This window comes from Rhinatrema bivittatum, chromosome 6, assembly GCF_901001135.1.
Source record: "Rhinatrema bivittatum chromosome 6, aRhiBiv1.1, whole genome shotgun sequence".
NCBI classification, from domain to species: Eukaryota; Metazoa; Chordata; class Amphibia; order Gymnophiona; family Rhinatrematidae; genus Rhinatrema; species Rhinatrema bivittatum.
The window spans coordinates 215,984,102-216,008,309 of NC_042620.1; the positions used below are offsets into that span (position 1 = coordinate 215,984,102).

The 24,208-nt window shown below is 46.1% G+C and overlaps 1 protein-coding gene across 2 annotated transcripts in view; it reads left to right on the top strand.

The window, feature by feature from the left end:
* The window catches only part of LOC115093993 (sodium/hydrogen exchanger 2-like), a 223,841-nt gene that overhangs the window by 19,909 nt on the left and 179,724 nt on the right, over positions 1-24,208 (top strand). For both annotated transcript variants that reach the window (XM_029606549.1, XM_029606550.1), the window contains exons 2-3: positions 11,198-11,661; positions 18,486-18,736. In XM_029606549.1, the coding sequence (XP_029462409.1) occupies positions 11,198-11,661; positions 18,486-18,736 (715 nt within the window). The remainder of the gene's footprint in view (positions 1-11,197; positions 11,662-18,485; positions 18,737-24,208) is intronic.

Consider the following 24,208-nt stretch of genomic DNA (forward strand, 5'->3'; position numbering starts at 1 on the left):
TAGTATCTACATCCCATTTCTACATGCCTTTCGTAAGCCAAGCTATTGGTTGCGCTCAGTACACAGGATACCACATTGAATGAACCTTTGATCTGACTCACTTTGGCAATTGTTATATCCTCATTTTCTTATGCATTCAGTCTAAATGGTGCAAAGTTCTCTAGCTATATAATTGTAGAAACTTTGCCTTTGATGATAACTCAGTGTCTTTTCTTTCTTTATGGATTAGAGTCAGAGAACCTACTTTTTGTATTCCTGTTTTAAATGCTTTTTTTGTTGGGATTACAAATTTTGTGATATTTATTAGGCATATAGGCAACAACAAATCTCACTTTTAATAATATTTATGAAACTGCATAGCAACAAAAATATGATTAAATGTACATTCCTAATCTTGATTTTATCACATTTTAGTCAAAAACGTAGAAAGTTAGTCCAACAGAGAAGGGATCACCTGCAGCTTACTTCTGAATAGCAATTAGCTTATTTGTGGTGCCTTATCTACAGGCAGAATCATTTGGTGCCATCTGAACTTTTGTTTGGATTAATAATATTGTTAGAACAGATGAACGTTTTCAGAAACAAATGCTTCGTTTCTTATTAATAATACAGTCTGCTGAAACAGGACCTATTAAAGCTTCTTGTCAGCAGAGAAGTTATTGATTTTTTTTGTAAAGTGCTGAAAGATAAAATGTTTGCTATTTGTTCTTGTCATTCTGAAACAGAAAGTACAGATTTTGCTGTTTACTTATCATTTTTTTTTTTTTTTTTGTCAAAATAGTTTTTTTTATTGAGACAAGGGTAGTACCAAGCCAGAGAAAAGACTCAGCTCCACACAACAACAGTAGGTACAATTCCACAGAGTACAAACCAAAGGCAGAACACCAGTATAAAATATCAATATTTCAAAACATTATGTACAGCATGGTAAAACAGGTCTTGACCCATTCTTTTCATTTGACGCTTGTGCAAACCCTTAACCCGAAGCCCTGCCCCCCTCCCCAAACATATCTACGTTCCCACAGCCCAGGGTGATTTACAGCCACACCTCAAACAACCTACATTCACTCACCCCACCCACCCCTCCACTCCCCCCTCCACCTGAGACCAAGGAATTAACTAAGTCCAGACATTGGAATAACCTGCTGTGTGCAAGTTCGCCTGCACCCCTCCGGAGAGTCCCTGAAAAAAGACCTGCCAGCAATCCTTGTATTGCTTATCTCTTTTTCGATGTCCCGAAAGACAGTCCATACGCTCCATTTGCAGTTCCATTGTCATCCGAGTGTACCAGGCTGCAACCGAGGGCGCACTATATGGTTCCACCCACACAGAGAGTATAGTCTTGCATGCCAGTAACATCGCAAGGCGTGCAAATTTAGCTTTGGCCGGCGGGCAAGGGTGAGAACCATGCAGTGGATGAGTGACCAGCATGTCACCCGCACAGTGTGCTGGAAGGCCGGTACATTGAGAAACAGTCTGTGTCACCTGAGTCCATAGAGGGGTAACTGTTGAGCAGAATAGAAGGCGATGCAACAAGGTACCCTCCTCCACGCCACATTTTATGCAAAGCGGGGTATCTGTAAGCCCCATTCGAAACCGCCGTACATCATCATAGTAGGAGAGATGCAAGATCCGATATTGAAGCTCCCGAAGCCCCAGGTCCGGATTCTGCATATGCAAAGACTGGAACCATCGTTTCAGCTGCACAGGAGTCACTTCGCCGTTCAGAAGAGACGACCAACGGGAAGCTAATAGCTGAAGATGGTCTTGACATTTGTATTCCGCGCACAGTCTTTTCCATCTCGTAATGGAATTAGCCATAGAAATGTTGTCGGCAATTTTGGTGGCAAATAACGATTCCGCGGCAAGTTCCTCCTTTGACCAACGGAACGTTTGAATGTAATGGCATGCCTGTAAGTATCCAAAGAAATGTTTGGGCGACAGTTGAAAAGTTCTAATAAGAGTTTGGAAGTCCACGAGGTCATGAGTATCTGGATCGAACAGGTGGTAAAGATACACCACCCCATTAGTGGCCCAAAGTTGGAAGGTGCCTCGACAATCTCGACCCGGACGAAAGTCCAAATTTCCCAGAAGTGGAGTCAGCAGCAACGAGAGACTCCTCAAGCCGCTCAGCTGGCGCAGCCAGCACCAGGCCTTGATACAAGGATAAAGTAAACATCTCGGGTATACCAATGCTTGCAGTCTCTTCGGCAGAGCTTTCCAAACTTTTCATGTTGGTGACACACTTTTTAGACAAACATAATTTCGGGACACAGTAATTAGTCTACAAGCAAACCGGAGGTTAAAGGTTAAATGAACGAAATGTATTTCGACAATTTATGTATGTTTCCTTAAATATATACATAATAAAATGTTTCACGACACAACATATCTTGTGAAAACCTTTTGTTTATATTAAAAATATATAATATTCCAAGATTAATGTTATTGTTATAATTTATGAGTAACAATAATAAAACAAAGTTATTGTGTTATTCAATTTACCTCTTTAATGAGATATATGAGCTTGATGGGATGAACACAGCTTTTGAATATTTGGTGTTAATAAAAAAGTCCAAAGGGTCTTCTGCATAATTTTAAAAAGCTGGCCAGTTTCACACTATATAATTATTTGATAGCCTCATTCAACTAATTCTATATGGCTATGAGAGTGAAGTCTGGAATTTATAGGAAGGGACAGAATGTCAATATAAATCCTGCACCTCCAGTTCTGTAACTCTGTGCATCCACTGAAATTCCCCCAAACAATGGAGCTTGGATGTTTCCCTTACAGCTCATCATAGTAAAAGATATTTTCAAATGCTGGTGTCACCTCACAGTAACAGCAGCACAAACACCTTCCTCTGCCAGGCACATTGTGAACTAAAATAAAACCTCGCAAAAAAGACACTCAAAATCTATACTGCAATCCCATTGTAACATAACAGTAATAACACCAAGGACTCAAACAACACTACCCCTACCTGTGAAAACGCAAAGGTAAATATTACACTGGGTCCTAGAATACCAATACACCACCTACTGAGGAAACAAAACAAACCCGATTGCTATAGATCCCTATGCTAGCAGAATCTCTCATCATGGTCACACACACAGAGCAGAGACAGACCCTCACCAAATACAGAATACAAAATAAAGGAGCACAAATTAGATAAAAACTGAAATGGAAACTCCAAGAAGCCAGACTCTGTGTATTAACAATGGAAAAACAGAACCACCATTCCTCATAAAACAAACAAAATCAAGAAACATAAAGCATCAGTTATAATAGTAAAACCATACTAATAAAAGAATATTTTAAAACTACTGATAAATAGAATTTCTATTAATTAAAATCATATACATTTTTTACAGTTTCCCAGAGGTTATCCTCTCTCACACATACACTGTCACATACATACACATTCATGCTCTTATACCCACCATAACCTCTCGCTCTCACAGACACTGACACACTCTCAGGCTCTAAGACACTCTCTCCCCCTCCACACACACCCCACACACAAACTCTTACTCCCCTGGATTTTCTCATACACACTCTCTCTGGCTCCCTCACATACACACATACACACAAACACACACACCCAGGCAAGTTCCCAATCATTCTCACACAAACACACACACCCAGGCAAGCTCCCAGTCATTCTCACACACTAAAACTGACCCCCAGGCAGGCTCCCATTCATTTTCACACCACTCCCTCACCATCCCCCAGGCAGGCACCCATCCATTCACACACATACACCCCCAGGCAGGCACCCATTCATACACATGCACACACTAAAGGCAGACCCCCTCTCTTTCTTTTGCCAGCAACCTCGGAGCCTCTCTCATTCCTCTGCTGCCACTGATGCCGCATGGCTATTGGGGAGGCGCTGATTGCTGCTATTGGCACTGAAGCCCATTCTGCTGCCTCCTCTGTGCAGGCCCTGTGGGTTTCCAGTTCCTCCATGTTGATCTCGTACATTGTGAGATCCGCATAGAGAAAGTGCTACTCTTGACATTAACAAAGATTACATGTGCCAATCAGTAAAAAGTAATTTATTTTTTTTTTTTTTTTATCTTTGCTGTCTGATCTTAGTTTTCTAATCGGTTGGTCCTAGGCTTTTTTGTTCCACCTCCCCTTTCTTATTTTTTTGCCAATTCATTTCATATTGTCTTTTTTTCTATTTCTTTCTCTCCATCTATCTTCTTCCCTCAAACATACAGTCAGGTTCTCATTCTCACATGCTTTCTCTCTCTCTCACACACACACAGGCTCTCACTCTCACATGCTCTCTCTCATATACAATCATTCATACACAGTCTCTCTCTTGCACATGCTGTCTGACTCTCACACACCCAGGCTCTCTCTCACTCCCACATGCTGTCTTGCTCATGCACAGGCTCTCACTGTCATATGCTGTCTCTCTCTCACACACACACAGGCTCTCACATGCTGTCTCTGCAAACATTGAGATCCTCACTCCCACACCCAATCTCTCAACTCACACAGGCACCCAATCTCTCAACTCATCTCATACACGCACACAATCTCTCAATTCAGCTCATACAGGCACCCAATCTCTCAACTCAGCTAATACACGCACCCAATCTCTCAACTCAGCTCATACATGCACTCTACGGGCCCTCAGCATCTCTCTTACCTCTGGGCCTCCTCTTCACGGGTCGCTGCAGGATCGGCTCTGCAGCAGCCCTGATCTTCTCGGGCCGATCACGGCGACTCTGATCTTCTCGATCCGATCCGCAGTGGGGGCCCTGCTACTGGGCCTCTTCTCACCCGCTGCAACAATGCGGCTCCTCTTCTGCACATGGCTGCTTCATCTCCTTCCTGCCCGTGCGGCTCCGGAAACATTTTTCTTCCGGGGCCGCGTGGGCAGGAAGGAGGCGGAGCACCTGCACGTTTAGACGTGCCCTTTTTCTTCGGGCCGTGGTGACGTGAACTCACCACCAGCACAACGATTCTTCACTGCTCAGCCGCCAGTGGGATGAGCTCCACCGGCGGCTGCATTGGCTCCCACTTGCCGGTGTGTCACGTGCACCGGGCTTACGCGACACACCGGCACACCTCAGGCGACACACCAAAGTGTCGCGACACACACTTTGGAAAGCTCTGCTCTTCGGGTTTACCTGAAGAAGAGAAAGAGGCGTCCAAGGAGCAGACATGCTGGTTATCAGACCCTCATCACAATAACAATATTTACCCACAAGCCATTCCCCCACAAACCTCAGCTGGCATGCAGCATTGTAGAGCCGAAAATCCGGCAATCCATAACCTCCCGCCTCCCGAGCATTCTCCAAGACAGTATATTTTATCCTCGCCCTTTTACTCCTCCATAGAAATCGGGAAAACCCCCCACGCAAGCGCTGTACATCCCGGACCGTTAACCAGCATGATAGCATGTGCAACAAATATAAAAGCTTGGGAACAAGGATCATTTTAATCAATGCACATTGGCCAAAGAAACTCAACGGGAGAAGATTCCATGCCTTCAGCTGCATTAAAACGGCATCTATTTTTTCAGTAATATTGAGATCATATAGGAGGTGCAAGTCACGGGGGACCCATACCCCTAAATATCGGAGCTTTCCTGGCGCCCACATAAAAGGGAATGGTTCATGCCAGCTGCTTTGGAGCTGGCATGAACCAATGCCAACACTTCAGATTTTGAGTAATTAAGTTTGAGCCCCGCTATCTCCCTGAATTGGTCGAAGACCATAGACCTGCACACTACTACGCGGGCGTCCCACGAACAGTAGTATATCGTCTGCGAATAATGCTACCTTTACTGGGTGACCGCTAAGGCTAAGCCCCGAAAAACCCCTCTCCCCCCCGCAGACGTATAGCCAAGGGTTCGACTGCTAGCACAAAGAGGAGCGGCGACAGAGGGCACCCCTGCCGCACCCCACACTGTAACCTGATGGTATCTGTGAGGGCCCCATTTAGTAAAATACGTGCACTCGGGGAATTATACAAAGTCCTAAGCCATGCTACAAATGCCCCATTGAAGCCATATTGTCCTAGCATCCAGAACAGATATTCCCAAGACACTGAGTCAAATGCCCTTTCAGCATCCAAACTCAAAATCATGGCTTCTTCCAAGGGATGATAGCTTAAGGCAGCTATGAGGCGCCATATATTCCGTACTCCCTGACTCCCCTTAACAAAACCCGTCTGATCCGCTCCAATTAATGTAGGTAGAATTAGATTTAGATGGGCCGCTAGTACTGCTGCCAGAATTTTTAGATCTACATTGAGTAGGGAAATGGGTCGGTACGAGCCCACATCGGCTGGGTCTTTGCCCTTTTTTGGCAGGACCACAATAACCGATTGGTTTGCCCCAGCAGGTAAATCCATGGTGGTGACCAGCTCATTGTAAAATTTGGAAATCGGGGTCAGAAGGTGAAATTTAAGGATTTTGTAGAACTCCGCCCCTAGCCCATCTGGCCCCGCAGCTTTCCCCTGTTTCAGGCCCTGGATCACCGAGTAAATTTCTTGGTCAGTAATGGGCTGATTTAATAACAGCTGTTGATCAGATGACAATCGGGGTCACTGTATCTTTTGGAAGAATTGGGCAGTGATTTCTAGATTTTGTCCCTTCTTCCCATAAAGTTCCGTGTAATACTCCATAAATCTGCTCTCAATCTCAGCAGGGGCAGTCAAATATTGCCCACTACGGTCCCTGAGCCCAACAATGACTGTCTTCTGATTCCTAGGCCGTATTAAATGTGCCAGCATTTTACTAGGCCGATTACCATATTTGTATAGCTGATATTTGTAATAACGAAGTGATTTAGAGGCCCTGTGGTGTAGGCAAGTGTTAAGCGCCTCCCGCAACTGCTCAACCTGACCCTTACTAATGGAGGACAAATCATGCATGTGACGCCTCTGTGCACTCTTAAGCTCTGCCGTAAGGCGCAAAATCTCTGCGTTCCATTGACGATTCACCTTAGCAGTATAAGCAATGATATGCCCCCGCATTACCGCCTTCCCCGCCTCCCATAATGTCGTGGTGGAGATATGGGGTGCGTCATTGAACCCTATGTACTCTTTCCAGCAAGACTGGAGATGAGTGTGGAATGCAGTATCTAAATATAAGTCCGGCTGCATGTGCCAGGAGAAAATTTATTTATTTATTTATTTATTATTTACTTATTTAGAAGTTCTTATATACCGCGGTACGTATAGATATACATCACCTCGGTTTACAAAAAAAAACGTTAATTTTAGCAACAGGCTTTACATAGAACAAATTATACAATAAGTAAACAGTAACTTAAACATCAGTTAGTAACAAAAACTTTACATCTAACAGTTTAAAGAGTAATTAAACAATTCGCCGCTAGAGGCTTTAAATGGAAGAAGTTTCCATAGACCAATATATAAATGTTATAACAATATTTAGCTATGTATGTTTACTTTAAGTAGATAAACGTGAGAGAAACGTGAGCCATTTGTCTGTTGACTGTAGGATTAAGGTCAATTTCAATTTGAATCACTGAGATTGAAAAAGAGAGCGGATGTGGAAGAGGGCAGGGGGGACTCTCTAGGGAAAATGAACATTGGTAGTGGGTAAAATCCCTCGCTGTCTCCCACCACAGGTCACCTGCACATGGATCGGCGCGTGATCGGACAAAGCAATGGCCCCTATGGTTGCTTCCTCTACCGCTGGAAACATTTTATCGGCTACTAGTAGGTAGTCTAAGTGAGAGTAGGATTGGTGGGGATTAGAAAAAAAAGTGTAATCCCTCTCAAAGGGATGCAGTACCCGCCAGACATCCAGCAGCTGGAGCTCCTGGCATAGAAAGTTAACCCCCTGGCTCCCATCCTGCGCTGCAGCACGTTTAGCTGGACTGCAATCCATCTGTTTATCGGCTACTATATTGAAATCCCCCCCTACTATGAGAGTATACCCAGAAAGTGCACTCAACAACTTTACTGAGTAAAGAATGCATGGGAATAAGTGTTAGGCGTGTAAATGTTGCAGAATGCCACTCGCTGCTGATTAAGGGTACTGGCGACTACCACATATCTCCCTTCCTTATCATGGTAGGTTCGGATCAACTGAAAGGCTAATTGCTTATGCATAAGAATTGCTATGCCCCTCTTGCGCAAGGAAAATGAAGAAAACCAGCACTGCCCCACCCACTCCCTCTTCAACTTCCCATGCTCCACATCATTCAGATGCGTTTCCTGTAGAAATACCACCAGCGACTTAGCCCTCTGGAACATTGCTAACAGTTTTTTTCTCTTAATGGGCGAGTGGATCCCGTCCACATTGAGGGAGGTTACTTTAACCCGTTCCATTCTTATCTTTATTCTGTTGATGCCCCGAGGCCGCTCCCAGGGCCTCGACTCTTGTACAACTCACGGGTCCAGAGCCTCCCAGCCAGGGCCCCAGAACCCAAACTACATAAAAAAGGGACTTCCTGTTCCTTGGTCTCAACCCCAGAGCCCCCAAACATTCCCTTGCCCCCAATACGTGGTCCCCCCCAAACCATCCAGCCCCCACCCCACCAACTACCCATCCATACCATCATCCACACCCACTCATTCATCCCATCATGCTCCAAGAAGCACGAGGCCCCACGCCTAGTCCCCCCCCACTATCTAGGCTTACCAGGGCCCCCTTCTCTCCAGCCCCCCCCCCCACTCCTCAATCAACCAAGACATCTATGGTCAAATGTAACAGCTTAAACAGTGCAACAACAATCATTGTTTACGCACATTGTAGTACCACCAGCAGAACAGCTTAAGCTAAACAAAACAAGTGCCAGCTATTAATGGTGGTGCACTATGGACTCAGTGAGGTTCAGGTAGGCCCAGAAACAAGGAGTAAGATGAGGGCATCCCACTCCCATAACCCGCAAGAACAATAACATTGGAGGTCCGTGCCAGTTCCACAGGGTGAAAACACTGCTGTAAAAGCACTAGTAACCCCGAGAAGGTGAGCTCATGGTGCATCCGCTTGCAGCAGCGTAGCTAGAAAGGCCGTCGCCTCTGCTTTGGTATGGAGAAAGAGCACTTTGTTGTCGTGTTGCACCCGCAGTTTTGCGGGGTAAAGAAGGGCGAAACGAATTCCTCGCTTATGTAACTCGGTACAGGATGGTGTCATCTCTCTCCGAAGAGCCGCTGTGGCCACTGAGAAATCATTGAAAATCAACAAGCGCTGCCCCTTATATTCCACAGAGATCGCCTTCCGAAAGGTCCTGAGCAGCTGCACCTTGTGCGCCCAATTAAGAATGCGGGCCATCACTGGGCGAGGTCTATCCTGGGACGCCCTGGGAGGGCCAATGCGATGTATCCTTTCGCAGCGTAGATGGTCCCCTGGTAGCTGCAACCCGAGATGCTCAGGGAGCCAGGTCGCCACAAATTGCACCAGGTCCTCTTCAGTAAGAGATTCGGGAAGGCCAATTATTTTTATGTTATTTCTGCGGCTTCTATCTTCCTGGTCTTCTAATTTGGCCATTAGGTCTGCCTGTTTTGACTGAAGCTCTGCCACCCGACGCTCCGCCTCAGACAGCCGGTCTCCATGGTCGGAAAGTACCTGTTAAGCGCCTTCCAAGCGCTTAGTCTGCCCCTCCAGAGTCTCCCTTATGCCATCCATGGAAGTCTGTATCTTTAACAGGCTCACCTCTAGCGCCACAGTCACGCTGCCTGTAATCTGCCTGATTACCTCCTCAGAAATGGTGGCTTGCACCTTAGGGCTCTCCAGTGCGGCGGCCATCTTGGAAATTTGGGGGCGAGGAGCTGCGGCGGTCCGGTGGCTGTGTTGTCGCATTACCTGCCCGGCTACTGCTGGGATCCGGCAGCCCTGATCTCGGTGACCAGCCTGGGCCACTCCACTTAGAAAAACGCCGCCACAGAAGAGCAGGCACCGTGAGAGAGAGCTGCGGTGGTAGTGAGCCACGAGGCAGAGGCTCTTTACCGGCTCCTCACACTACCCGCTGCAATGCTCTCCAGATAATATTGGTGCACCTCCGTTTAAGGGTCCCCCCTATGCCCCGTGGTCGCAGGAGCACTCCGGTGTAGTTTAAAAGGGGTTTCGCCGCTTTGGGATCACATTGTCGGCCGTTTTAGAGAGGGAGGGCTGCGGAGCTCACTTTCAGCGCCGCCGCTTGGCTGACGTCATCGCCGGAAGTCGCCGTTTACTTATTTTTTAATACCAGGACGTATAGTTCCATATTATAGGTCCCTAGCAGGACCTATAAAATGGAACACCATGCCGGTGGAAATCAGATTGGAAAGAGACAGCAAAACCTTCAGAAAAAAATGTAAAAACATGGCTATTTAAGCAAGCATACCACAAAGAGAATCGAGAGTAGAACCCAGGGAAATGTTAGTTGCGGTCAGGCAAGAAAAACTGGACTTGACTTATAACACTCACCAAATAGTATTTATTATGATATTATGTTACAGTATTTTTGATGGCACCTGTTTAAGAGTTAGAATTCTAGACACTTTATACAACATATAGTTTTTGTGCCCTATTGTGAACCGTTGTGATGGCATCCGCTTAACGATGGCATAGAAAAGATTTTAAATAAATAAATAAATAAAATCTGTGTCACCTTGGCTGCAGGTGCTCTCAGACCCCATTGCCAAGTATAACACACTGAATTTTGTTTGGGTCCCAAAGACCAAACTAGCTGGATTCCCCCCTTCCCTTGGTACCAAATTGTCCATCAGCGCACTCTAATATGGGGCCTGGCCCTCATTTCCTGTCTAACTCTATCCCAGCCTGCCTCCACTGGCAGAGGAGAGGCCGAGAGGCACCTCATACGTCTGTTCACCAAAAATAAATCCTTATGTTTATCTGGAGAAATAAGTGGCACTGATTTTTTCCCCCATTATTGTTTGTGTAGGAAATACTGGAATAGATTCCCTGGAAAATAATAAAATAAAACAAAAACAAAAATTGAAGAGCCTTGATTATATCCAGAATGGCATAAAATCTTCAACAGTTTGTTATATTGGGTTTAATTTTTCAGTTTTATAATTACTTTCAAGCTAATAATAGGATATATAACTAAACTATATATTCATTGCAGACAGAATTCCAGTTTATTTTTCAGATTTCATAGGGACATAAACATCCAAGATGAGTGTCTTTTTTATGAATTCTGAAAATGTGAACTGAAAATAACGCAAATGTTTTTTCTGACCTTTGAACAGGATTTCACCTGTACGACAAGCTTCCATCAATTGTCCCTGAAAGCTGCCTGCTGATAATTGTGGGACTCTTCACGGGTGGACTCATCTATGGTATGAAGGACAAGGCGGCCCCTGTCATGAGTAGCGATGTCTTTTTTCTTTACTTGTTGCCACCGATAGTGCTTGATGCTGGGTACTTCATGCCCAGTCGGCCCTTTTTTGAGAACATTTGGACTATTCTTTGCTATGCAGTGCTGGGAACAATATGGAACGCATTTGGAATTGGTTTCTCACTGTATGGGATATGTCAGGTGGAGTCCTTTGGCCTACAGGATATCTCGCTGCTCCACAATCTCTGGTTCGGGAGTCTGATTGCTGCTGTGGATCCTGTGGCAGTATTATCTGTGTTTGAAGAAATCCATGTAAATGAAAAGCTTCACATCTTGGTCTTTGGAGAATCACTCCTTAATGATGCTGTGACTGTTGTAAGTACTATGAAATATAAAACTAACATTGTTTATATTTTAACTTGCTATGCTTAAACAAAGGATGCAAATACATTGTTTGCTTTTTTCAATGTTTTATATGTTGATGCTCCTTTAAAACTGTTTTCTATCATCTCTCAGTGATTGATAAATATAATTTGACACCTTATAATGTATGAAAATCCATGGCATTATTAAAGTGTGCTTTTAATCCTGTGTACAACATATATTCAGCATTTCTAGCAATCCAATACCCTGATTTATCAGACTAATACAGTAATCATTTCATATACCTAGAGTTTAATAATTATAGGTTTAATGTCATAAGAACATAAGAATATGCCATACTGGGTCAGACCAAGGGTCCATCAAGCCCAGCATCCCGTTTCCAACAGTGGCCAATCCAGGCCACAAGAACCTGGCAAGTACCCAAAAACTAAGTCTATTCCATGTTACTGTTGCTAGTAATAGCAGTGGCTATTTTCTAAGTCAACTTAATTAATAGCAGGTAATGGACTTCTCCTCCAAGAACTTAGCCAATCTTTTTTAAACACAGCTATACTAACTGCACTAACCACATCCTCTGGCAACAAATTTCAGAGTTTAATTGTGCATTGAGTGAAAAAGAACTTTCTCTGATTAGTTCTAAATGTGCCACATGCTAACTTCATGGAGTGCCCCCTAGTCTTTCTATTATCTGAAAGAGTAAATAATCGCAGCACACTAAACCAATGATTTCAATGTGTTATCTACTATGATGCCTAGATCTCTTTCTTGGGTGGTAGCATCTACTAATAACATGTCAGTGGGATCTTGAAGAAGGGGGGTGTAACTTACAATTTCAGGACACGATATACCAGCAAATTAAGGGCACTGCCATGGGGGCCACCATGGCTCCCAGTTTTGTCTTGTTTATATATGGACAGTTTCGAGACCACACACATTTACCCGTCAGATTGGTCACAGCACATTCATCTCTGGCTGCGTTACATCGATGATGTATTTATTATTTGGACGGGCTCTGATGTTCAGTTTTTCATGTTTCTGGATTGGGTTAATTCCCTTAATGTAAACATTCAATTTAATCACAGCATTCATCCCACACAAATAGCATTTTTAGATGTTTTAGTCACGTGGGTGGGTGATCACTTTGAGACTACATTGTACCGCAAGGCCACCGACCGCAACACATTGTTATCCTACAGTAGTTGCCATCCTCGTGCCCTTAGAGATAACATCCCCACGGGACAGTTTTTTAGATTACGCTGGCTATGCTCCACCCGGGCTGATTTTATCCTTCAAGCTCAGACCATGTCTGCTCGTTTTTTAGATCGGGGATATCCAGCTCGTGTTATTAAAAAAGCTTTCAAACATGCTCTGTATTCACATCGGGATTGGTTGTTCACTGTTCCCTCTGTATCAGAGGACACGGCGAACAACTGCATCCTTCCATTTTCTGTGGTAGGCAGTACATTAACAAAAATGATCCGGCGTCATTGGTCTGCTCTTTCCCTGTCAGATCTATTTCAAGGTCCGTTACGCTTCACTTTCAAAAGAGGGAGAAACTTGCGGGATCAACTGGTCCATACGGCAGTCTCCCGCTCAGTTGATAGGCAGAACACGCGTGGGATACACAGACCCTGTGGACGTTGTACAATGTGTAGCCACACTGAGACTGCGTCAGAATTCGCACACCCAATGACTGGACGTGTGTTTAAACTTTTTTCTCTATCTGATTGTACTACAAGAGGTGTCATTTATGTTATAAAATGCCCCTGTGGTCTCCTTTACGTTGGAAAAACCTCCCGTATGCTCAAGACCCGAATGATCGAACATTGTTCAAATATCCGTTCCCTCAGAGTGGATGAACCCCTGGTCACCCATTGGACACAATTTGGTCACTCCATCTCTGCCCTCTCCTTTCTAGTGCTGGAAGTGGTCCCCTGCCCCGCACGGGGAGGGGATTACTCCAGCATATTGGGTCGGAGGGAGCAGCGATGGATTTTTATTCTCGACACTGTTGCTCCGAAAGGACTTAATAAGGACATAGAATGGCACCTGTTCTATTAAGTGAATAGCTCCGCCAGCTCCCGCGAGAAGTTGTTTTTCGCACCTTTTTGTGATTGTTTAATGTTTAAATGGCTGTCAAACGCTCGAGGGCGCTTGCGCTCCAGATTCCATTGTTAAAGGTATGTGTCAGCTTGTATATCATAGTGCACCGTAGTACTTTGCTTCCACTATTGACTGAGTATATACTGTTGTTATATTGTAGATTGTGACTAGATATTGGTCCCTCCCGATGCAGCAAGTGCGAAACACGGGACCGTGTCGGGGGACTTCAAGAGTATTATGTTACAACTGATGGAGTTGCCAAAAATGAACTTCTGTTAGTTTTCAATGCTTTGAATAAACACTTTTTTCACTTATATTCACTTGCGTGGAAGTAATAACTTTATCCTGCACCAGTGTCTCTGCAGACTTCAATTACCCCAATATTGACTGGGTAAATGTATCATTGGTACATGCTAAAGATATAAAGTTCCTGGATGGAATAAATTACATTTTTATGGAGCAATTGGTTCAGGAACCGACAAGATAGGGAGCAATTTTAGATCTAATTCTCAGTGGAGCTCAGGATTTGGTGAGAGAGGTAATGGTGGTGGGGCCGCTTGGCAATAGTGATCATAATATGATCAAATTTGAATTAATGACTGGAAGGGGGACAGTAAGCAAATCCATGGCTCTCGTGCTAAACTTTCAAAAGGTAAACTTTGAACAAATGAGAAAAATTGTTAGAAACAAATTGAAAGGAGCAGCTACAAAGGTAAAAAGTGTGCAAGAGGTGTGGTCACTGTTAAAAAATACCATCCTAGAAGCACAGTCCAGATGTATTCCACACATTAAAAAAGGTGGAAAGAAGGCAAAACGATTACCGACATGGTTAAAAAGGGAGGTGAAAGAAGCTATCTTAGCCAAAAGATCTTCATTCAAAAATTGGAAGAAGGATCCAATAGAAGAAAATAGGATAATGCATAAGCGTTGGCAAGTTAAATGTAAGACATTGATAAGACAGGCTAAGAGAGAATTTAAAAAGAAGTTGGCCGTTGAGGCAAAAACTCACAGTAAAAGCATTTTTAAATATATCCGAAGCAGAAAGCCTGTGAGGGAATCAGTCGGACCGTTAGATGATCGAGGGGTTAAAGGGGCACTTAGAGAAGATAAGGCCATCGCGGAAAGATTAAATGATTTCTTTGCTTCAGTGTTTACTGAAGAGGATATTGGGGAGGTACCTATACTGAAGGTATATGAACCAAATCACGGTGAACCTAGAAGATGTGGTAGGCCTGATTGACAAACTGCAGAGAAGTAAATCACCTGGACCGGATGGTATACACCCCAGAGTTCTGAAGGAACTGAAAAATGAAATTTCAGACCTATTAGTAAAAATTTGTAACCTATCATTAAAATCATCCATTGTACCTGAAGACTGGAGAATAGCTAATGTAACACCAATATTTAAAAAGGGCTCCAGGGGCGATCCGGGAAACTACAGACCGGTTAGCCTGACTTCAGTGCCAGGAAAAATAGTGGAAAGTTTTTTAATATCAAAATCACAGAACATATAGAAAGACATGGTTTAATGGAACAAAGTCACCATGGCTTTACCCAAGGCAAATCTTGCCTCACAAATCTGCTTCACTTTTTTGAAGGAGTTAATAAACGTATGGATAAAGGTGAACCGGTAGATGTAAGAAAACATAAGAAAATGCCATACTGGGTCAGACCAAGGGTCCATCAAGCCCAGCATCCTGTTTCCAACAGTGGCCAATCCAGGCCATAAGAACCTGGCAAGTACCCAAAAACTAAGTCTATTCCATGTAACCATTGCTAATGGCAGTGGCTATTCTCTAAGTGAACTTAATAGCAGGTAATGGACTTCTCCTCCAAGAACTTATCCAATCCTTTTTTAAACACAGCTATACTAACTGCACGAACCACATTCTCTGGCAACAAATTCCAGAGTTTAATTGTGCGTTGAGTAAAAAAGAACTTTCTCCGATTAGTTTTAAATGTGCCCCATGCTAACTTCATGGAGTGTCCCCTAGTCTTTCTACTATCCGAAAGAGTAAATAACCGATTCACATCTACCCGTTCTAGACCTCTCATGATTTTAAACACCTCTATCATATCCCCCCTCAGTCGTCTCTTCTCCAAGGTGAAAAGTCCTAACCTCTTTAGTCTTTCCTCATAGGGGAGTTGTTCCATTCCCCTTATCATTTTGGTAGCCCTTCTCTGTACTCTGTAGTGTACTTGGATTTTCAGAAGGCATTTGAGAAAGTTCCTCATGAGAGGCTTCTAGGAAAAGTAAAAAGTCATGGGATAGCTGACGATGTCCTTTCGTGGATTACAAACTGGCTAAAAGACAGGAAACAGAGAGTAGGATTAAATGGACAATTTTCTCAGTGGAAGGGAGTGGGCAGTGGAGTGCCTCAGGGAAAGAAATACGACGAGTGAGGTAATCAAATCTGCAGATGATACAAAATTTTTCAGAGTAGTTAAATCACAAGCAGATTGTGATAAATTGCAGGAATACCTTGTGAGACTGGAAAATTGGGCATCGAAATGGCAGATGAAATTTAATGTGGATAAGTGCAAGGTGATGCATATAGGGAAAAATAACCCATGCTATAGTTAAACAATGTTAGGTTCCATATTAGGTGCTACAACTCAAGAAAGAGATCTAGGCGTCATAGTGGATAACACATTGAAATCGTCGGTTCAGTGTGCTGCGGCAGTCAAAAAAGCAAACAGAATGTTGGGAATTATTAGAAAAGGAATGGTGAATAATACGGAAAATGTCATCATCTCTCTGTATCGCTCCATGTTGTCAGAAACAGAGACTGCATGTGGTACGCTGGTTGGAAAGTTATTTTATGTATTGCTGACGTACCACAATTGTTTACTGGATGAAACTACATTATTGAGTTTCACTCATGACTTTGAAGTATTCAAGCCCCTGAGGCAGCGGCTGTTGAGCTGCGAAACTCGGCCTGAGTCGGGCAGTGCAAGAACACGTCTCTGTTTTAATAAAGATTGAAAAAGATTAAGGCATCTATTTTTGTGTTTTCCTCACTCCATGGTGAGACCCCACCTTGAATCCTGGGTACAGTTCTAGTCGCTGCATCTCAAAAAAGATATAATTGCGATGGAGAAGGTACAGAGAAGGGCCCTCTGCTCTCCTGGAGTCCCAGACTTTTATCTTGTCTGCTTTTATCCTGTCCTAGTCATCGTCACTCCCTGATGGTCTTTGTCAGCTCCGCTGTCTTCAGCATCCATGTTCCAGTCCTCTTCCTCCTCTGCCTCATGTCCGGCCTGCCACCTTTGCCATTACTCAGCGGCAGATCCGAAAGGGCTTGGAGTGGTTGGAGGACTACTCAGAGGCCAACCTTGCGTGGTTGGTTTCACTGAGGTGTGCAGGTTGGCAGGGGCCTGGTCTCCACTCCATCCCAGACGAGAACCCGTCTCACTGCAAGGGCACATACTCCTCATCCCGCAATGGGGAGCGCCCCCTAGCGCTCCCTTCCATCCCATTGCAACAGTTAGGTTTGGTACTTTTCAATAATGTAAGCGAATTTCTGTAAGCATGAGAAGGAGCGTCATTTTCAAAAATTTGTATGCACTTTTTATGAAGTCTTTACCCATCTGAAAAGCTCATTTGAAAATTCCCTGCCCTACCTCCAAATGCGAGTAAAAGTAAGGCACTGTTTTGCAGTGCATGTAATTTTACCCACAGGAAAAAAGGAGAGAGTATATGTTGGAGAAAGGAAAGTATATGTGGGGATTTCATTTTGAATGCAAGTGCTTTCTACCCTGCAGTGTGTGTGCTTGGGCCCACATTTCCACCGAGTGGAGTTTCCAAAGTGTGGAAAAGTTTTACTTTGGAAAGTGGAGTTTCCAAAGTGTGTGGAGTTTTACTTTGGAAAGGAGCTTGCAGGCCTGTGAGCATGAAAATTTCCTCCCTGAGATAATTATCATCTGAAAGTGCATATACCCATCTCAGTTCTGGCTTCGAGGGACCCAAATGGGCCTGGTTTATAGGATGTCAACCATGAACATTTATCAGACATATCTGCATATATATTTTCTGAGAATCAGATTGATTTGCATATTTTGGTTACTGTGAAAACCAGACCTATTGGTAGTACTCCTGGACTGGAATATTAAATCTCTGCTTTCTGAAAGAAGGAGCATAGTTTCATCCTGCATTTGTGTACTCCAGTCCTAGTTTCAAACTCTTACTCAGTAATGTGTACCTGTCTACTACTTTTCATTTAAAACATTGATATTGATTGTGAAAACATTAGTCAAATAAGTGGCAGACCTGTAAAGAGTAGGATTGAAACCCCAGTTAATATTGTTTTGGATCTGTTAGTGAACAAAATCAATACAATATTTGGTGTGCTGTGCACAGAATGCAAACAACATGATCATAAAATTTAGAAGGCAATAGATGACCATTAGACCAGTGGTTCTCAATCCAGTCCTTGGGATACACCCAGCCAGCTGGGTTTTGAGGATATCCACAATGAATGTGCATGAGACTGCATATCCACAATGAATGTGCATGCACTGCCTCCATTGTATGCAAATCTATCTCTTGCACATTCCTTGAGGATATCCTGAAATCCAGACTGGTTTAGAGTATCTTAAGGACTAGGTGGAGAACCACTCCATTAGGCTATAGTGCTTCAGAGCTCAGCAAACGGTCATATTTTGTAAGCATTTTTACTTGTTACATATCATTTCCTTTATTCCCCCTCCAGGTGCTCTACAAGCTTTTTGCAGTCTTTAATAAGATACCAAAAATCACATTTGTGGACATCGTCGCTGGAGTAGGCAAATTCTTTTTGGTTGGAACAGGAGGAATATTGTTTGGCCTTGTATTTGGACTTGTTGCTGCCTTCACCACCCGTTTTACCAAGAATATTCGTGTGATTGAGCCCCTCTTTGTCTTCATGTATAGTTACCTCTCCTATCTCACTGCAGAAATGTTCAATCTCTCTGGTATAGTGGCGTAAGTATATATACGAGTTTTGATTCTTATACTTTTGACCATTTCAGTTCTACACCAAAACAGAGCAATCCTCCAAAGAAAATCTTTTGGATTTTAGGTCTGATAAAGCTTGGTGTGCTGGGATACGCAGAATGGAAATATAAATGAAAAGAAAATACAGAAGCTTTGACATGTTTTATGGTCGTAATCAGCCCCCAGGTAATTGGGTTTTCGGGATATCCACAATGAATATGCATTAGATAGATCTGTATACAATGGAGGTAGTGCATGCAAATCTACAGCATGCATATTCAATGTGGATATCCCGAAAACCCGACTGGCTGGGTGTGTTCAGAGGACTGGGTTGAGAACCACTGTTCTAGAGATTACACAACCACTAATAATACAATAATAAAGTAGATGTTAGCAGATGAGGACCATTTGGCCCACCCAGTTAGCCTAATATGCCCTGTCCACACTAGCTCTGATTATTTGCATTTATTTTTCATCACCCTTCAGATCCCTTAATATGGCCCTCTTTGCAAAGGATGTCTCTATCTGTTTCTGATCATTACTGTATTTGCTTTTTAAAGTTTACATTTTGTTTAATTGAACTGTTTTCATTGTTCTCTGCTTTAATGCCTTTAATATAAAAACAGACTGTCAAATGACAACAAATAAATAATAAATGATCCTTTCCCTGTACGTACCAGGATCAGTCCAGACTGCTGGGTTGTGTCTCCCCTCCAGCAGATGGAGTCAGAGAGAAAACTGAAAGCACCTCCCAGATATACTGGTGTGCCACCTGCTGTCCTTCAGTATTTCCTCTGACTCCAGCAGATGAGAGACATATCCTGCGGTTTGTCCTGACTAAATTTCTTTCAGGTGTTTTTTGCTCTTTTCCGCCTAAACTATCTACGCTGTCTAGCTCAACTGGGGTTTTTCCTAGTTTAAAAAAAAAAAAAAAAAAAAAAGGTGATTATTTCTTGAGTGTTGTTAGGTTAACAGCAGTGCCTTTTTTGGCTCAGGGTTCAGGCAGGCGTGGAGAGCTTTGCTCTCCTTATTTACCCGGATTAAGTGTCCCCTTGGTCTCGGGGGAGAGTTCACCGGTGGGCCGGTCACCCTCCCCCACCTTGTTTGCCAGTGCTGACTGAAGAGGGCTGTCTTAAATTAAACAAAAAAAAAAAAGTAAAAAGTACCTGTCGCGAGTACATAAGTCCTGCTGGTGGCAGGCAGTACTCTAGTTTATGCCCTAGCCTGCCGCGCTTACCAGGGACTCCGGAGGGGGTGGATTTTTGGTTCACCCGGCGATTTTTTCTAGCTGCTGTTTGGCGCGCTTTTTTGCTGAGCACTTACTTTTGGCGCGTCTTCGGTCCTGTCTCCGGATGCCGCGAGCTTCGGCCTGCACGGCCTGTGGCAGGGCGGGGGCGCGACTCTCCAGGGAGGGTCTCTGCTCCCGTTGTATTCCCGGGGGCGAGGGACCCTCCCGGGGGCCGAGCGCTGCCCGCAGCGGTACTGTGGCGTCTTCGTCGGCACGGCAAGGGAGACTGGCTGCCGCGCGGTCGTCAGCCCCGCCTCCCTGTGAGAGGGAGCCGGCGGCCATTTTAGACGCGCGGCAGCCTGCTGAGTTGGATTCGGAGGATGAGGGTTTCTCTCCTCTCTCGCCGCCTGATTTAAGCCCGCGCAGTGGAACTGACCTGTTGGGTCCTCCAGCCCCTCCCCCTTCGGGCTCCACTAAACGGAGGGTTCCTTTTTCCTCAAAATTCGTGCTCTTAATGCATCAGGCATTTTTAGAAGCTGAGGCAGGCTGGGAGCCGGACGATCCCCCCCCCGCGAAGGTTCCTAGGGTTTCTCCCAGTACAGGTTTAGCGGGGGCGACTGGAAAAGCGGGAGCTTCAGGGGGAGCCGGCAACATTTCTTTAGGGGGCGCAGGTGATCCAGGAAGACTTGATGTCGACCAGGTATCTCCGGATGCTGCGGAGGCAGCGGTCTCGGAACCACAGGAGGCTCTCGAGGGGGATGACCCCGAAATTTTGCGCCTGTTTGGCAAGGATGAGCTTAATTTCCTCATCCAGCATGTGTTAAAGGAATTAGAGATTCCCGCCCCGCAGCAGGACACAGATACGTCAACGGGGGATGTAGCTATGGCGGGTTTGAGGGCCCCCCCGCAAACTTTTCCTTTACATCCCAAGGTTGTACAGTTGGTTTCTAAAGAATGGGAGGTCCCAGAGGCATCCCTGCGTGTTAGCAGGGCAATGAATAGGTTGTACCCTCTGCCCTCCCAGTCTTTGGAAATTTTTAAGGTTCCTGCCGTCGATTCGGCGGTCACCGCTGTGGTGAAGCACACTACCATTCCGGTCACGGGAGGCGTAGCGTTGAAGGATCTTCAGGATAGGAAGTTAGAGGTGCTCCTGAAGCGCATGTTTGAAGTGGCGGCCCTGGGGGTCCGTGTGGCAGCTTGCAGCAGCATGGTGCTGAGAGCCACTCTCCGCTGGGTTCAGCAGTTGCTTACCACGCAGGAGCTCCCACCTGCCGAGGCGGAACAGGCCAACTGCGTGGAGGCGGCGGTCGCTTACACAGCGGACGCCTTGTATGATTTGTTACGAACCTCTGCCCGTACTATGTCCTCAGCGGTCGCTGCTCGCCGATTGCTTTGGCTTCGCCGTTGGTCGGCGGATGCCTCGTCTAAGTCGCGTCTGGCCGCCTTCCCATTCAAGGGGAAGTTATTGTTTGGTGAGGAGTTGGACCAACTCATCAAGGACCTGGGGGATAATAAGGTGTATAAGTTGCCGGAGGACAAGCCCCGTCAATTTCGTCCTTTCGGAAATGCGCGATCCAGGTTCCGGGGGCAGCGCAGATTTCGCTCCGGAAGGGGGGGTTCCTTTTCGCAGAAACAGCAAGGCCCAAGGTCGCAGTCGTGGTCTCCTTGGTCTTCTTCCTTTCGTGGCAGACGGCCGCAGCGATTGGGAGCTTCCCAGCAACCGTCCGCTGGGAAACCTCCCCAATGAAGGCGCGCTGGCCCACTCCTCCTTCCCCCGCATCGGAGGTCGGTTATCCCAGTTTTGGGAGGAGTGGGCCAAAATCACGTCGGATCAGTGGGTTCTCGACGTGGTGCGCTACGGTTACGAGTTGGACTTTGCTCGGCCCCTCCGGGACTTTTTTATGATATCGCCTTGCGGGCCTCGAGAAAAGCAGCTGGTTATCGCCCAGACGGTAAACCACTTACGGGCCCTCGGAGCAGTGCTACCTGTTCCCTCGGACGAGACAAGAACGGGCCGCTATTCCATTTATTTCCTAGTTCCGAAGAAGGAAGGTACGTTCCGTCCTATTCTGGATTTGAAGCGAGTAAACAAGGCGCTACGCGTTCCCCGGTTTCGCATGGAAACTCTACGGTCTGTTATTGCGGCCGTCCACAAGGGAGAGTTTTTGGCTTCTTTGGATCTAGCCGAGGCGTATCTCCACATCGGAATCCGGGAACGGCATCAGATATATCTGAGATTCATGGTGTTGGGAGAACATTACCAGTTTTGCGCCCTCCCATTCGGCCTAGCTACGGCCCCGAGAGTGTTCACCAAGGTTCTTGTGGTGGTCGCAGCCGCCCTGCGACGTCAAGGGGTATTGGTACATCCCTACCTGGACGATTGGCTCATACGGGCGAAATCGGAGAGCGACTGCAACAGAGCGGTCCAGTTGGTGGTGCAGCAACTTCAGTCGCTAGGCTGGGTGGTCAACTTTGCGAAGAGCCAGCTGATTCCAAGTCAACGGTTGGAATTTTTGGGAGCACGTTTCGATACCCTGGTGGGCAAGGTATTCCTGACTCGGCAGAGGATGGAACATCTGATGTGTCAGGTGCAGAGGCTGCTGGGTCTCCATTTGCCCACAGCCTGGGATTATATGCAGGTCATTGGACATATGGTGTCTACTCTGGAGATGGTACCGTGGGCTTTTGCTCATATGCGGCCCTTGCAAAGGGCTCTTCTTTCGCGCTGGGATCAGAAATCCGAGGATTACGGAGTACAGTTACCTCTGTTGGAGCCGGCGCGGTCCAGTTTAGCGTGGTGGTTGGTCCCGGACAATCTGCTTCAAGGAGTGGACCTCGAGCCCCCCAATTGGGTCATAGTGACGACGGATGCCAGTCTGACCGGTTGGGGAGCTGTCTGTCAATCGCGTGCGGTACAAGGATCGTGGACCCCTCGCCAAGCTTCGTGGTCCATCAACCGTCTGGAGACCAGGGCGGTCCGCCTCGCCTTGCGTCAGCTTCTGCCCTTAGTACGGGGACGGGCGGTTCGGGTCCTCACAGACAACGCCACCACGGTAGCTTACATAAACCGCCAGGGCGGCACGAGAAGTCAGCAGGTGGCGGTCGAGGCGTCCTTGTTAATGGCCTGGGCGGAGCGCCATCTCGCCCGCATCGCGGCCACTCACATCGCAGGCGTAGACAACGTGCAAGCGGATTATCTCAGTCGCCAGCACTTGGATCCCGGGGAATGGGAGCTCTCGGACCAGGCGATGGGTCTCATCACCCGGCGATGGGGAGTGCCGCGACTAGATCTGATGGCAACTCGGCTCAATGCCAAGGCGGCGCGTTTTTTCAGCCGGAGGCGAGAACACGGTTCGGAGGGGGTGGATGCCCTAGCGATTCCATGGCCTCATCACATCCTCCTATATGTGTTTCCCCCCTGGCCCTTGGTCGGCAAGGTGTTGAGGCGTCTAGAATCCCATCAGGGGCCAGTGATTCTGGTGGCTCCCGAGTGGCCAAGAAGACCATGGTTTGCCGACCTCGTCAATCTAGCCAGGGACGGGCCTTTGCGGTTGGGCCACCTTCCGAACCTTCTTCGTCAAGGACCAGTATTTTTCGATCTAGCGGATCGCTTTTGTCTGGCGGCTTGGCTTTTGAACGGAGGCGCTTGAGAAGGAAAGGTTATTCTGAACCGGTGATTTCTACCTTGCTTTGCGCGCGGAGACCCTCTACCACGCTTGCTTATGCCAGGGTGTGGAAAGTTTTTGATTCCTGGTGCGCGGCCGCCCAAGTTCAGCCTCGTCGTGCTGTAATCGCGGACATCCTTACTTTTCTTCAGGATGGTCTGAAGAAGGGGTTAGCTTACAGTTCGCTAAGGGTCCAGGTGGCGGCTCTGGGTTGTTTGAGGGGAAAGATTGAAGGCTCCTCTCTCGCGTGTCACCCGGATGTCTCCCGATTCTTGCGCGGGGTTAGAAATTTGCGTCCTCCTCTCAGAGCCCCTTGTCCTTCCTGGAACCTGAATTTGGTTCTCAAGGGCCTCACCGTCGCGCCCTTTGAGCCGTTGAAGCGAGCCACCTTAAAGGATCTCACCCTCAAGACAGTGTTTTTAGTAGCTATAGCGTCAGCGCGTCGGGTATCGGAGCTGCAGGCACTCTCGTGCAGGGATCCGTTTTTGCGTATCTCTGATGCCGGGATCTCGTTACGTACGGTTCCCTCGTTCTTGCCTAAGGTCGTATCGGCTTTTCACGTCAATC